The sequence below is a fragment of the Xiphias gladius genome, chromosome 10, assembly GCF_016859285.1.
Source record: "Xiphias gladius isolate SHS-SW01 ecotype Sanya breed wild chromosome 10, ASM1685928v1, whole genome shotgun sequence".
In the NCBI taxonomy this organism is placed as follows: domain Eukaryota; kingdom Metazoa; phylum Chordata; class Actinopteri; order Istiophoriformes; family Xiphiidae; genus Xiphias; species Xiphias gladius.
The window spans coordinates 26,636,433-26,651,504 of record NC_053409.1 but is presented as its reverse complement, the minus strand read 5'-3'; the positions used below and the strand labels follow the sequence as shown (position 1 = coordinate 26,651,504).

General features: G+C 41.6%; 1 protein-coding gene across 2 annotated transcripts in view; it reads left to right on the top strand.

The window, feature by feature from the left end:
• The window catches only part of sptbn5 (spectrin, beta, non-erythrocytic 5), a 66,752-nt gene that overhangs the window by 30,121 nt on the left and 21,559 nt on the right, over window positions 1–15,072 (top strand). For both annotated transcript variants that reach the window (XM_040136819.1, XM_040136820.1), the window contains exons 25-49: window positions 831–1,080; window positions 1,254–1,393; window positions 2,152–2,251; window positions 3,272–3,442; window positions 3,654–3,818; window positions 3,898–3,987; window positions 4,362–4,498; window positions 5,070–5,256; window positions 5,532–5,641; window positions 5,941–6,031; window positions 7,214–7,330; window positions 8,026–8,183; window positions 8,827–8,959; window positions 9,352–9,497; window positions 9,817–9,931; window positions 10,029–10,139; window positions 10,730–10,909; window positions 10,984–11,187; window positions 11,302–11,451; window positions 11,546–11,650; window positions 12,542–12,730; window positions 12,914–13,069; window positions 13,823–14,014; window positions 14,147–14,242; window positions 14,919–15,040. In XM_040136819.1, the coding sequence (XP_039992753.1) occupies window positions 831–1,080; window positions 1,254–1,393; window positions 2,152–2,251; window positions 3,272–3,442; window positions 3,654–3,818; window positions 3,898–3,987; window positions 4,362–4,498; window positions 5,070–5,256; window positions 5,532–5,641; window positions 5,941–6,031; window positions 7,214–7,330; window positions 8,026–8,183; window positions 8,827–8,959; window positions 9,352–9,497; window positions 9,817–9,931; window positions 10,029–10,139; window positions 10,730–10,909; window positions 10,984–11,187; window positions 11,302–11,451; window positions 11,546–11,650; window positions 12,542–12,730; window positions 12,914–13,069; window positions 13,823–14,014; window positions 14,147–14,242; window positions 14,919–15,040 (3,615 nt within the window). The remainder of the gene's footprint in view (window positions 1–830; window positions 1,081–1,253; window positions 1,394–2,151; window positions 2,252–3,271; window positions 3,443–3,653; window positions 3,819–3,897; window positions 3,988–4,361; window positions 4,499–5,069; window positions 5,257–5,531; window positions 5,642–5,940; window positions 6,032–7,213; window positions 7,331–8,025; window positions 8,184–8,826; window positions 8,960–9,351; window positions 9,498–9,816; window positions 9,932–10,028; window positions 10,140–10,729; window positions 10,910–10,983; window positions 11,188–11,301; window positions 11,452–11,545; window positions 11,651–12,541; window positions 12,731–12,913; window positions 13,070–13,822; window positions 14,015–14,146; window positions 14,243–14,918; window positions 15,041–15,072) is intronic.

Genomic DNA, 15,072 nt, shown 5'->3' with positions numbered 1-15,072 from the left:
GCTTAGTAGATAAAGAAAATACTTGATCTCTTCTTTTTCAGTTACTCTATTCCTAGTCTGTATGAGAAAGAACTTTTGTGATCGGTTATTTTATTTATAAGGATAAAACAGAAAGTTGAGGCAAATCTGACCAAGTTTCTTCTAAACCTGTATGGAAGTCTGTAGCTGCCAATATTAAAATGAAATAATTTTAATCATATTGAAATTTCATCTTTCATTTGTGTGTGCATACGTGTTAAAATTTAATAGAAAATTTCAAATGCAATTTTGATTTTTGTTTTTTGAAAATGCCTAACATTTAAAAATAATATTTTTAATAAAATAACCACTCACAAAATATTTTTCTGTGAACTCTACACATAACACTGCCCTAATAATTAGAAAAAGAATGCGAAATTGAAATGAACTAAAATGAGGAAATAATTGAAATTAAAATGCAAAATTCTGCAATTGCAATTTTGCAATTTCATTTTCAATTTTAGTGCACTGTACGTCAGTGGTGTTTCTAAATTTTTATTTCGACAATTATTTCTTTCAATGAGACGTCATTGAAAAAAATAATTGTCAAAATAAATATTTTTAATAATTATTGATTCAACAATTTTAATTTTGAAAAACCATATTGATGAATGATTTCCATAAGGTGGGGAGGAGCAGGGAATTGAGTAGATTTTAGCCTGATGTCCATTATTATTTCAATTGATGTTTTTTAGCATCAAATTATCATACTTCCTTAATTAATAGTATGAATTAACAACTACAGTGCAAATGACCTGTATAGGCTGAATATCTCCCCTATTTTTTTTTTCTCTTTTTTTTTTTTCTCTCAGGCTGAAGGAGATCGAGAAGTTGGGGAAATCTCTTCAGCAGGGCTCTTCTAACAGGAAGACCGGTGGCGTCGACATCCAGCAAACCCTGAGCAATCTCACCGCGGAGTTGTCCAAGCTCGACAGGTTGTGGACCAGCAGGAAGCAGCGTTTGGAGCAGGGGGTGGAGCTCCAGAGGCTGAACCAGGAAGGAGACCGGATTGAGGCGACGCTGTCCGGACACGAAGCCCGACTGAAGGTCAAAGACGCTGGGGTGAGGACGCTTCACCCTGACCTGTTCATTCACGGTCCCTGAAAGTGAAACTTGACTTCAATTAGAGTCCTAAATATATGTGTAGATTAAACTGAGATATAAGGGCCGTGCACAGAACATACATTATGTTATTAACTTTTAAAGACATTGAGACTTTGTGTTTATTGACGCAGGACTCAGTGGACAGTGTCCACAGTCTGCTGGGTCGACAGGAGGAGCTGGAAGGTCTCCTGAAGGCTCTGGATCAACGAGTTGATCATTTCAGCGAGCGCAGTCTGGAGCTCATCAACCAACAACATTATGCTGCAAAACAGTAAGAGAGCAGAAATCTCAGCGTCCAGACATGTGGAAGTTTTACCATTTGTACAGTATGAATAAAATTAAATATGGAAAAGATACAACTTGAGAGTTGTGTCTTGGTCTGTACTCACGTTAAAACTACAGAAACATTTAGTGCAAGTAGAAACAGTTTACAACTAATACCTGAAGTATGTAACACCTGTTAAGCCTGGGTGACATAGATGAAATAAACATCACGGTATTAATAAGAATATTGTCATTTTTCCAATATCAATAAGAGCCCAGCCAATATAAGCCTATAACAGATACTGTATATCGGTATTCGTGCATGTGTCAGCAGGAAAATGGCAATAGAGGAATGATTTGTTTAAACCCTCAGAAATGCATTTTCTTTCTCCACTTGTTTTCAGCAGAAACAAGTTGTGAACGCAACACTGACATGCCATCACCTTTTAAGTTTAATAATTGATTTATGGTTTCAGCAGTTTTAGAAGTAAAAATGTCAAACATTTGCTGGTCTCTGACTGCGTCTGTCTTACCTCACAGTCCTAACTTGGTCGGGGTCTCAACCCCAGCGTTATAATCACTGTACCTGCCTAGCAATGTTGATGTAAAGACAAAACACTCAACAAAAATTGAATTTGTGTTTGTTTTTGACTTCTCTACAAAATCTCTTATAGTTTCCAGTACGAGTCCGACAAACAAACCTAACTAGTGGGGATAGAGTATGTTACGTAATTCTGTTTTAAAAATACCGAGTTTATGTTTCAGCATCGAGGAGAGGAGCAGGAGCATCCAGAGGGCCAACGGGAGGCTGAAAGACAGCAGCAGGCAGAGGAAGAGTCTGCTGCTGGCCTCTAAGAAATACCAGGTATTATCATGTTATCACACCATGACTTTCCTTTATGTAAACACCGCGAACCCGTGTCATTCTTTGTTTGATTAGTTGATTTGATTCTTAATTTGGATTCTTCGTGACTTTGAACTGCCGTACATTACAGATAATTCTAGGTTAATGTTAATTTAACTGACGTTAATGCTGCATATTGGTTGAATTGCATGTTGACCTGCAGTTTTCAGCTTGCAGTGAAAATTCTGCAGTTTTGTGTTTCAAACTGATGAAGATCAACAAACTAAACACGCTCCAGGCTGTAAAGTTTCACCCACTCAGCAGTTATACTCACAAACATCTTTCTACTTAATGTCCACAGACCAGACCTGGGGAAAAAAAAAGGGGACTCTTGAGATGCATTATCTCTTTTGGAAGACCTGGACCACATATTAAAAAAACCCCACACAATTAATTCACATTTTTACATACAGCACAGAAAGATAGGACCTGAGAGACACAAAAGAAAGACACTTGGCTCCTTAAAACAGTTACAATCCTTATGAAAAATGGTGCTTGAATCCCTGATATTTGTTAGTCTTGTCTTGTAAATTATTCCAAACACAGGGTGGGTAGTATGAAACTAGACTTTTAAGACCAAATTCGTCAGCACACTCTGGGAACACTGAAGATAATCCATCTGGATGTTTCGCTCTGAAACACGTTTAAAACAGGAGCATTTTTACCAAGACCAAGACTTTAACTTTCAACCAAAGTTAGCCCCGTTAGGATCCAAACATAAGGATGTTTATGGCCCTGGAAATGCTTGCTGGGATCAATATGATGTTTGTTCTGGCCAACACTTTTGTATTTTGGAGTGAAATGAAAATTGCAGCCTCTTGGGTCTCCAAGTGGGGCTTTAGAGTTTTAGTGTTGTTGGCATTACATACCGTGAAAAACATTAGTAATTCCTATAAAAGAAGCCTCGAAGTCATGTCATATTTTCATATTTAAATGTTAACTCGGTGTGTCATTAGTTTTCCCTGATGTTTTGTGCTACAGGAGTTTCAGAGGGATGCGGACGAGCTGCTGCTGTGGATGGAGGAGAAGTTTAAGGTGGCTGAGGACGAGTCGTACCGCGACCCCACCAACATCCTCCGAAAGCTGAAGAGACACGAGGCAGCTGAGGGGGAGATGAAGGCCAACCAGGTCTGGTTGGACAGACTGGTTCAGGTAAACTACAGTTCGCTGGTCCTTCCGCACTGACTCTACAGGAACAATAGGAAAACTATAACAATTGTTTCTTTGAGAGTTTATGTAATTTCCAATGGAAACACAGTGTTTATGCGAACAGCCACAAATTCAAAGAAGACGACATTTACTATACTGACCTGTCGCTTTTCATACACACCTTATATGCATATATTATTGTGTTTGTGTTCAGCTGGGACAGGAGATGCTTGCTGAAGAGCACTACAACAGTCAGAGCATCAGCAGGAAGTCTACTCAGCTCAGCAGCCGGTGGAGGAGACTACAGGACAAGATGGCCGACAGAGGAGACAAACTGAGACAAGCGGGACAGCAGGAGCAGCTGATGGAGCTGCTGCAGGTAAATCACTGACTTGATTTCAGAGTTTATCCTGACAGCTTTGTAAACCCTAAGGTTTTCTGTGTCCGTCCCTCCTCAGGACGCCAAACTGAAGATTGAAGCCATCCAGTGGATGCTGAACAGTGCCGCCAAAGGTCATGACCTGCGCTCCAGTCGACAGCTGCTGAAGGTGAGGACACTGATATAACACCTGTCCAGTCTTTTAAAGTCTGTTTTTTCTCTCTAAGGTTTATTTATTTAATGTTTATTTGTATAGGGACAAGTACATAAGATAAACCGATGCCACATACCACAGCATTTACAGCCTAAGATAATCTACAGTACCTGTCATTAGATGAGCCTCAAAAATACTATAAAACTCAAGAATAAATACATACAGCAAAAAAAGTCAACAAGAATATACGGACAAAACAGCACAAACTCTTTATAAATGAAGAGACAATAAACGACAAGCACCGGATCAATCATGACTAAAATGATCCCAGTCGTGATCCACTTTGAGTTCTGTGGGTTTGATCATCAGTCGTGTGTGTGTGTGTGTAGGAGCATCAGCAGCTGGAGCAGGAGGCCAAAGAGCTGGCGGAGAAGATCAACTCCATCGTCAGCAGGGCCAAACACCTCGCCTCCAACCACTTTGACTCTCACAGGATCCTCCAGGAGACTGACACTTACCTCACTCTGTGAGTCCACTCACTCTCTGCGGGGCTTGAAAGTGTCAACAGCTGGGTTTAGGAACAGCAGTACTGATGATACCAATTTCTTAATCTGGAGCAGTTCAGGCAGCAGCTACAGACCAATTAGTATTTTGCCTTTATTTTACAAGATGTTTTTTTTTTTCAATGGCTCAGCAATTATCTGCATTAATTACAGCCTGGTTTCAGATTTGTTTTTTTGACAGAACAACTAAACTTCTCGGTTGATAAAATGATGTGATGGGGGTAATTTGCCTGCTTCTTAAATAGGTGTTGAACCATAATGCTCTCCTTTTACATTGTGAACTTTCTAAATTTAACTAATGATAAAAGTGTCCAATGATTCATGTGTTATCTTACCAACCATTAACAGCGTGTAAATATTAACAGTGAAACAATGAGCAAAATAGAAATTTCATTAGTCCTTGGACCATTTCTCTACAGTTAATCCATAGAACAATAAGAAAAGTGAGCAGTAAAAAGTAGCTGGGAATATCACTGACGTTAAATGTAGGAATCTGAAGCAGCTAATGTTGACGTAATGAGCTCTGTGCTGTAGGTTCAAATCCCTCCAGAAGCCTCTGGACCAGCGTCGAGCTCAGCTGGAGGCGTCGGTGCTGTTATTTGGGTTTTATCATGATGTGGACTTGGAGCTCAGCTGGATCTCTGAACACCTTCCTGCCCCTGGATCCACAGGATACGACAAGTCCCTGGCTGGAGCCATCAGCCTCATGCAGAAACAAAAGGTACCAGCTGGGTTACAGTTCATTACTTTTATATAAAAAGTGGACTTTTCTCCCATTTGTTCATCTTAGCTAAACAACTGGAATACGGTAATGATGGGGAAAATAGATCTGATGGTTGATTTGTGACATGTAAAGGTCAGTTTTTTGTGCTATATCTTAACATTTATAAATCAAATTAACAGCTAGAACTAAGTCAAAGCTGTTTGTTTGTCTGCTCATGCCAGGCCTGTGTGTGTGTGTGTGTGTGTGTGTGTGTGTGTGTGTGTGTTACCTAGGAGTTACAGGCTGAAGTGAACGCCCACCGAAAACACCTGAACCATGTCCTGGAGAAGGGCCGGAGCCTGGCCAAATCCAGCCAATCAGACGGAGATGAAGTGCTTCAGAGGTGCTGTTCTTTTTTCTCTTTGAGGGTTTTTTGGGAAATTTTCTTGTGCATTTTATGTCAGACGTTCCTGTTCTCTCCATCTTTACTTCATGAAACACGTGTGAGGGCAGTTTGGAAAGAGTAGTGACCAGAACAATAATTTTACAAATCAAACAAATCAAGTTTTTCATGAATGTTTCTTAACTGCTCATGCAAAACTTTGGAAACTTTTTTTTTTTTTGTTTAAATAATCCCATTGAGACTTTTTGGTAAGTCTTATCTGGAGACCTGTAGATTTACCTGAATCTGTATTTTGGCAGGTGCATCCGGCTGAGTGCAGAGTGGGAGGAGCTTGAGGAGGCCTGCAACAGGAGAGTAGCCCACCTGAGCAAGGCCATCACCAGAGAACAGGTGAGAAGGACAGAGAGATGTGTTTATTATTTTTCGGAAGGAAGCATGGTTTCAAAATTTGATCCAGCGAAGTGAATGCCTCAACCTCAGTGACCAGCAGTGAGGGAATGGTTGTACGGGGACAATCCCAGTGTGATGTTGAGAAACTGTATTTTCAGGGGGAATCATGGGGATGGTGAAACATTTTGGGCTGAAAACTTAAATCAATGATTTGATTTAAGTTTTATCTTACCTGAGTCTGTGTGAGAGAAAGCGTGTTCAAAGCGTGTTTGACAGAGAAAGAAACAATAAAAACTTTGAGAAGTCATTTTTGTAAACAGATGAAAATCTGATATGTGGCGAGTTACTTGTGGTGACCCTCAGGGCTCCATTTTTGTACCACGTTTATTAATCATCTTCATTGATGCCATGATGTTTCCGTTACTTGTTGCTGATGATGCTAGTTTGTTACGTCCTTATAAAAAGGTTTTCTAAAATAATTTCCTTGGCAAGTTCTGAACTGGAAAATATTTTCAAAAGGTTTCAACTGACCAAACTTTTTAGAAAATATCGATATTTTAAATTTTAATTTAATTTTTAATTTCATGATATTTACAGACAAAAAACAACAGTTATTGTGCATCTAATTATTGCCTTATTGTTGGAAATAACTGGGGTCAGGTCTCATCTACAACTTTATTGGTGTTTTACAGGGATGAAGAATTGAGTTTGCAGTGAGATAAAAAAACCACTTGGTATCAATACAATGAGTGGCTTGGCTCATCACTGGTGTTTTACTTTTACAGTTTAGTTTAACCATACCTCCCCTATTGCAATATTGTTTGTGCTACCACTCCTTCCTCTAAGCTTATTTCGATCCGCCCTTTACGAAAATACAATTAGCCAGACCTCGGAAAGAAAATAATCCATAAGGTAACTTTAAAGTTTACCACTGATCCAGGCGATGGATGCAATTTTTCTTTAGTGTTTGCAAAAGCTGCAGCTGAAATTACCTTCTGATACATTTTGAATTATTACAATAGACATGTACAAATGACAGAAAAAGTGTAAATTTATGTAGCACATCCATGATTGTGTGAGTCATTATATTTCCATGTTACATTAAGTTTAAGGTAAATGTACCATCAAAGGACTGTATTTGTGTCTTGCTCTGAATTTTGTCTAAATGCGATCCGTCTCCAGCTGCTGTTGGACTGCTCAGAGCTGGAGTCCAGGATCACTGAGACGCTCAATCTGGTGAACACCAATGACTATGGCAAAGACCAACTGGCCACACGGAGTCTCATCACCAAAAACCAGGTACCACACACATTTTGAGAGGTCTGAACTTTACCAAAAACAGAAGGGGACCTCAGATCCCTGTGAAACTCCCCATCAAAGTGAACATCAGGATACTTCCAGGAATCTCCAACATACTGGGGTTTTTCAGTCACAGTGTAGTGGAAAACCCAAAGGTACCTTCTCCTGACTGTCCACTTTTCATCTGAGAGGAAATCTTCACATTCAGAACTGTCCATCTTTTTATCAGAACTTTACACTAATTTATTCTTTAATATTTGATGGGAAAATGTGTAATGTAGGAGAAAAAAATAATCCTGACACATTATCCCCAAAATTTGGAACCTTTTTTTTTCATTAGTTTATTATTATTTCATTTTTTTCATATTTAGTTAATTTTATTTTTCCTGGGGTTATGTCTGTCTGTTCTCTTTGTTTTGCATTCCAGTTGTTGACACCTGGGATCAGTGTTCACTTCTTTCTATCCTGAAAACATGTGGTTACCTGAGGTTCTAGCCAATGGCCTTCTAGTTCGATCAGCTGTTGTCGAGTGCCATCATTTTGAGACAAATGTATATACACTACACTAACAAACATCACGTCATAAACTATAGCATGTGATGTTTGTAAGTGCTGCGTGTGGGGATTTTACTTTTTCCAAAATGTGAAATAAGGCAACATGCATATCTGTGAACAGTAACACCATGGTTGTGCAGGTGTTGGAGGGTCAGCTGGAGGTGCTGGAGGTGGAGGTGGAGGAGCTGGGAGACCAGGTGGAGCAGGCGGTTCAGAACTGGAGTATGGAGGAGCTCAGCAGACCCTACAGCCACGTCAGCAGCCTGAACCAGCAGCTGCAGCACCAGGCCGCTCTCAGGTAAAGTAGGAAAGTAGATGGTAAAGGTCCAGACTGCAAATTCACAATTTTAACATTGAGGATCTTTTAACTTCTTTCAATGCCTTTGATACTAACGCTCGTTTAATCATACAAAAATAATCCCAGAGTTTTATTTCGTACCATCGACTGTCTATAAATGTCGACCCTGGTGCTGCTCCTGCTTTTACGAGCAATTTTAAGCAGTTACTAGGTTTCTTGACAAGCTCAATGCTGTCCCGAGGTTCACACTCATTTCTCTGAAGGCCTTAATGGAGACAGTCTTACATTAAGACCTTTGTACAGTTTATGATTGTATTCCCGCCAAATTAATTTTTTCCAGGTGTAATAATTCATTCTAACTAGAATATTTATATTATAATATTTGCTGGATCTTAGCTCAGGTTTCAGAAGATTGATCATGACATCCCCATTAATAGCATAATTGATTGATTGAATATCTGGATCCGCTCTTAGTTGGTTTACATCCAAACTTTTGAAATGGAAAAAGTTTGGCGACGGTTGGTGATGACATGTCTGATACTGCTGTTTTGACCATTGGAGCTCCACAAGGGTCCTTGTTCTTGGCCTTACTTTACACCTGTCTGCGCACCTGTGGTCTCACTGCTCATGTGTCTCCTGTCAGGGGTCAGAGGCTAAAGGAAGTCCTCCATCTCCATGAGTTCAGACGAGAATCTTCAGAGTTGGAGGACTGGATGAACCAGCAGAGGCAGACGGCAGAGTCTCAGGACCTGGGCAACGACTACCAACATGTTCAGGTTACACCACTTTAAGAGGACCCTGTACTGGAGCCTCATAGATAAATCAGTCAGGCTGATTATTATTAGAGGCTGTTACTCATTTATGTTAGATATGTAATATTATCTGTATATAAAGCCCTGTGCAAAAGTTTAGCCACTGAAAGTAAAGTGATTGATAAGAATCTAAACATCTAAGAGGCCTAAAACCTTTGCACAGTACTGTACATATGAGCACCATTTTATTGTACGTATCAAGGTAATGTGTTTGTTACGTCCTGATCTCAAGAAAAACGTCGTGAAAATTGTGATCTGATGATCAAAGTCACGACGGTGATACTAAAAAATGAAGGTGAAGATAGTAAATGTCATTGTAAAGTGGAGAGTTTCTGTGTTTGCTGTGGATGCTTCAGTTGCTTCGTGGGAAGTTTGAGGGTTTCCTGAAGCAGCTGGAGGTCGGAGAGGAGCGACTGCAGAGCTGCAGCGACGTGGCTGCTCCACTTATCCACAACAAACATCCACAGAGCGCTGCAGTCAGAGAAACACTGCTGGAACTCAGGTAAGTACACAGAATTACTGAGTTAGTCAGTCTGCAGTCAGGCCATCGCACGCTAATACAGAGGAATTTACCTGAAAGCTTTACTTCCACATTAGTGGTTTGAAATCATTTTCTTAAGGTTCATCATTCACACTGAAACACCCGAAACAATATAAAAACACTCCTTTGGATTTGTGAGGGCTGCTCAAACTGCCAGATTCAGCTACAAGGGTGTAATTAGCTACCTAGCGTAGTTCATTTTTGTTGTGCTCCTTTGATTGATTATTCATTCTGACCTCTTACTTTAAACATCTTTTGTGTGTTCTGTGTTCATTTGCAGTGCACGCTGGGAGGATTTGAAGGCTTTGGCCAGAGAGCGTCAGGATCAGCTGCAGAGAGCCGAGGAATGTCACCGCTTTTATCAAGACCTGACTGATGCACTCACACTCATCCAGGTATCTGTCCATCTGTAAGTACATCCAACCGCTTTCTCCTGAAGCTGAACCCTCAACGTCTCTTGTCTGCGCTCCGCTTTCCTCTCTCTTTCTGTAGGAGCGACAGAAAAGCATCCCTGACGAGGTGGCGAAGGATTTACGGGGAGTGACGTCACAGCTGAGGAAACACGAGGCTCTGCTCCACGAGCTGGCCGCCACAGAGCAACAGGTACAGACGCGCAGAATAATGATGATAATTCATAATTCATTTTGCAAAAATCAGGATTTTATATTAAATCACAAGTGATGAGTGAAAAGAGTCATTTTTTAAACATTTCTCTCCTGTGTTTTGGCATCAGAGAAACAAATGTGAGCCAGCTCAACATTCAGTTGGCAGTTTACACGAACATGGAGCTAAAACTAAGTCAGTCTGATTCAACAGTCCTGCAATAAATCCTCCTTCATGATGGTTCCAGTGTTCAGTTTGTGTTGAAATCGTTTGAGGTGTTGGTTCAACTGTACAATTTTGATGTAGTGTGAGGTGCTGTTGAACTGGACTGGGTTATACTGAGAGGTGTTTCTATTATTTAGCCTAACCTCACTGATATGAATGAGGTGGACAAAATAATAGAAACACGTGATCAAATAACTGAGGCTACCTGTTCAGGAGGTGCCTTTCAGTGTGATGTAACACTAAGAGCTTGAGATAACTGACCTTTTGCTGGTGGTGTGTTTGTGTGTGTGTGTCTGTGTCTGTGTGTGTGTGTTTCTGTGTGTTTGTGTTTGTGTGTGTGTGTGTGTGTGTTTGTGTGTGTGCAGTTGCAGGAGCAGCTGGATGCCGTCGACCCCATCCTGGACCTCTGCACACCTGAGTTGAAGCTCCGCCTACAGGACGTGCAGCAGGAAGTGGTGGAGCGGTGGGAGGAGCTACGACGTCACACTGAGCAGAGGGAGGAGGAGCTAAAACTGGCGTGTGAGCGATACCTGTTCCTTAACACGGTGAGGACCGATGGACGGATGAATGAACCAACTTTATATGTCAGATCTTACCTGTGTTTCTTCGTGCTCTCCAGGTGCAGGACTACCTCCTGTGGTGCAGCCAACTGATCGGTGTGATGGCCGCTGAGGAGAGCATCAGCGACGTGGCCACTGCTGACCTCCAGCTGGCTCAACACCAGCAGCTGTGGGCCGAGATGGAGGCCAGACAGGAGACCTACCAACAGGCTCTGGACATGGGAGAAGAGCTGCAGACACAGGACAGGAGCAACAGGAAGGAGGTGAGGACGACTGTTAAATGTCAGGTGAACAGTGAGATTGTTGTTATGGTCCGGACGGGTTTTCTGGTCAAGTCTGCTGTCAGAGGTGTTTATTTTATCATGTGGTCACTCCAGGTGTCGGAGAAGCTTGATGCCCTGCAGGCAGAGCGGGCCAAACTGGAGGATCAGTGGAACAAGAAACAAAGCTGGTTAGAAACCGTCCACCTGGAGCAGGTCTTCTACAGGGACGTTAACAGCATGGACAAGACGTCCAGCTCACAGGAGGTACATCCATTCTTAGTTTTGTTTTCCAAAAGAAAAACTCTGGAAGATAATTACCTGTCTTGTCTCTGGTAAATCCTCTGCTGTCTCTCTGCAGATCCTGCTGCAGAACAGCATTCTGGGAAGCGCGGTGGATGAGACGGAGGGTTTGATCAAACGTCATGAAGCTTTTGAGAAGCTGCTCAGCTCACAGGACGACAAGGTCTGCTCTGCTTCTCTGTGTTATCTCTTCCCCTGTACTACGATGTAGGATTGCAACTAACCATTATTTTGATTCCGTAATCAATCATTGAATCGTATAAAAAATAGTCAACAGAAGTGCCCCATTTTAAGTTCCCACAGTCAAAGGTGTTTACATCACTTGTTTTGTTCTTTTAATAGTCCAAAACCCAGCAATATTCAATTTGCAGTTATTTAGAGCAGAAAAACCAGCAAATCCTCACACTGGAAAAGCTGGAACCAGATAATGTTTTTCATTTTTGCTTTATGAATGACTTAAAAGGTCAAATTTTGATTATCAACTTTCTTACAATTTTTCCCTCTTCACTAAACGATTAGTTGACTGACTGTTTCAGCTATACTAGCATGGAAGAGACATACAATCTGTGGCAAATTTCCTTAAAGCGAACTGAAAACTACATTTGTAAAATTCACTATCTCTGATTAATCAGAGTTAAACGATTGCCTTTAATCAGTAAAATTCAAAATTCACGCCTCTGAAGACAACAAGGGACCAGATCACGGGTCAGGGGCCAGTTGATCTGAACTTAATGCTGGTTGGACTGCTTGCAGCCTGTGTAAGGATAGACTTCTTTGAATTAACCAATGATTTGGATGCTGGTGTACTAAAAAGTAATTTGCTCTTTTCAAGAGAATATGTCAGTGCTTCATTTTTTGGTGTCTTTTTCTTCTTTACTTTGTGACCTGTTGCAAGGATCTAGACTTGAATCTTTTTTACTTTTTATCCGGTAGCTGCAAACTCACGTTGCTCGCCCTTGCTTTATTCAGGACAACGCAGTGTTCCTTCACATTGGGTTAAGGTGCTGAGATGTCATTACCTCATTTAAATCTTCCCTCCCTCTCTTTGGTCTAGCTGTCCTCTCTGAAGGAGCTGGCTGAGCGGCTGGAGAAGCAGCTGAGCAGAGAGAAGAGTGCACGGGTCAAAACCAAACTCAAAGCCCTCCTCCAGAGACGAGATAGGATCAAGGAGCTGTCCGTCAAACGCAGGGAGGAGCTAGAGCTTTCCAGGATGCTGTGTATCTTCAACCGAGATGTTGCCCAGGTATATAACTGACCCATCGAAGACTCTAAGGAGTGTCTGCAAGCTGCAAAGTTCCAGAAATGCCTGTCCAGCTGTCACTACAGTGTATAATTTTACATTGACATTCAGTCCAGCTATTACCTGTCTGTCTGTCTGTCTGTCTGTGTTCTTATCTGTCTGTCCATCTGTCTGTCCTTCTGTCAGGCTGAGGAGTGGGTTTCTGAACGAATGCAAAAGATGTCGGAGGACGGTAAAGCCGACCTCAGCAATCTGCAGACTAAGATGAAGCTCCTCCAGAAACATCAGGTGTTTGAGGCCGAGATCCTGGCTCACAGCGAGATCATCAGCTCTGTGCTTCTGGTAAGATGAGATGAGGTGAGGTGAGGAGAGTTGAAAGATACATGGGGCACAATGAGATATAATGACATTAGATGAAGTGAGGGGATGAGATTAGCTGAGATCAGATAAATGAGATGAGGGGAGATGATACGTGATACCATGATAAAAGAGGAGTCAGAAGATGAGATGAAATAAAGTACATGAGGCATGAAGAGATGTGAGAAGATCAGACTAAATGTGAGCAGTGACGTCGAAGATGAGCGATGAAGAAATTAGAGATATGAAGAGATTAGATGAAAACAAAAAGATGATATGAGACATGAAGAGATCAGACATTAAACTGAATGAGAGTGGATGAAATGAGACACGATGAGATGTGAAAACATGAGGTATGACGAGCTGAAATACTTGATAGTGAGAAACGAGATTCCACGTAACAGAAAAGAAGTGATGTGAGACATGACATTTACATGATAGATAAAATGGACTACAGTGGAATGAAATGAAGTTATGAGTTTCATTTAGATGAGATCACAACGATAAGAGGGGAATTAAGGATTTTATTGTTATTTCCAATGAGTATCTACTGTTTTGAAGTGTGATAATTTAAAGTGACTTACATATCTATAACAGAATAAAATATGAAGATTAAGACCTATCGCCATGTTTAAAATTAACACTTAAATCTAAAATACACTTCGTGCCAAAATGAAGGGATCCTACAAGTATCGTTGACGTCAGTCTACAGACCTCTGCGTTGTTCTGTGCTTCCAGGCCGGGGAGGAGCTGGTCTCCCTTCATCGCCCGAGGTCCAGGGAGGTGAAGAGGAGCGCAGCCACCCTGCAGCTCCACTGGGAGGAGCTGAAGAAGGCTGTGGCCACCCGAGGGAAAGCTCTGGAGGATAACAGAGACTTCCTTGAGTTCCTGCAGAAGGTTGAGGAGGTGGAGGCCTGGATCAGACACAAGGTAGGAGGCGGATGGAGGGATTGAAATCCATTCTGATCCACATGAGACACAAACCACTTATTGGAATACATGAAACTGGATCAGCACGTTTCCATTGTGTAACGTGTCCTATCTGACCTGTCTGTTTTTCAGGAGGTGATGATTAATGTGGGAGATGTTGGAAAGGACTATGAACATGGAGTTCTGCTGCTGAAGAAACTCAGCGAGTTCAGGGGAAGTGGAGATAGGGTGAGTAACTAATGCCATCTTTCGATAGCGCTGGGGATACTCTCGCTGAGCTGAGCGCTCACGGCGTGAGTATTTTCACGCAGCATAGAAAGGTTCACGGCGTCGCTGAGCTGCTGAAAAAAAGTGTAAGAGCCTGATGTCTGCAGCTCTTCATCCAACATCTCTCTGGTTCTGCTCGTACTATTCCTCCCTGCAATAAATAAAACTGATCTACTGACCAAATAGCGCCTAATATGTCCAAACTGTATGTTTTTATCCATATGTAGCACTGCTAACTCAGCGATAAACACATTGCATTTCCTACAGCTGCTTCACAATAAAAGCCCCCTGCTGGTCACCTGTTGGAAAGTTACTAATGTGGAGCAGCAGCAGCAGGAAATGTTGGGCTTTCCATCGGCAGTAACCAGCACAGCTTTGATATGGCTGAAATCGATCGGTAAACGGCAAAGCAACACAGATTCAGTTAGAAAAGCAGTGAGAACCGAACGTGGAATGTGGTCAGACCGCAGTGTGTGCATTTACACCCGTATTAAGACGTGACTGTCCAGATGAGATTAGGTAGTTAGTGCATGCGTGGCTTGGCGCTGTTATTAAACACTTTATAAACAATATAAACGGCTCATATCTTGTGATCAACAAAACTGCAGTATATTTATTTAGCTTATTTAATCTGTAGGAACTGACAGTGGACGACGCTCACATCACAGCCATCAACAGACTGGCAGCCAGACTGGAGAAGAGACAGCGCGCTGAGGAACTGGTGACTGTCAGAAAGAGGAGACAACAACTCAACGACAGGTAACATTCACATTTAATCACACCGCTGTTGG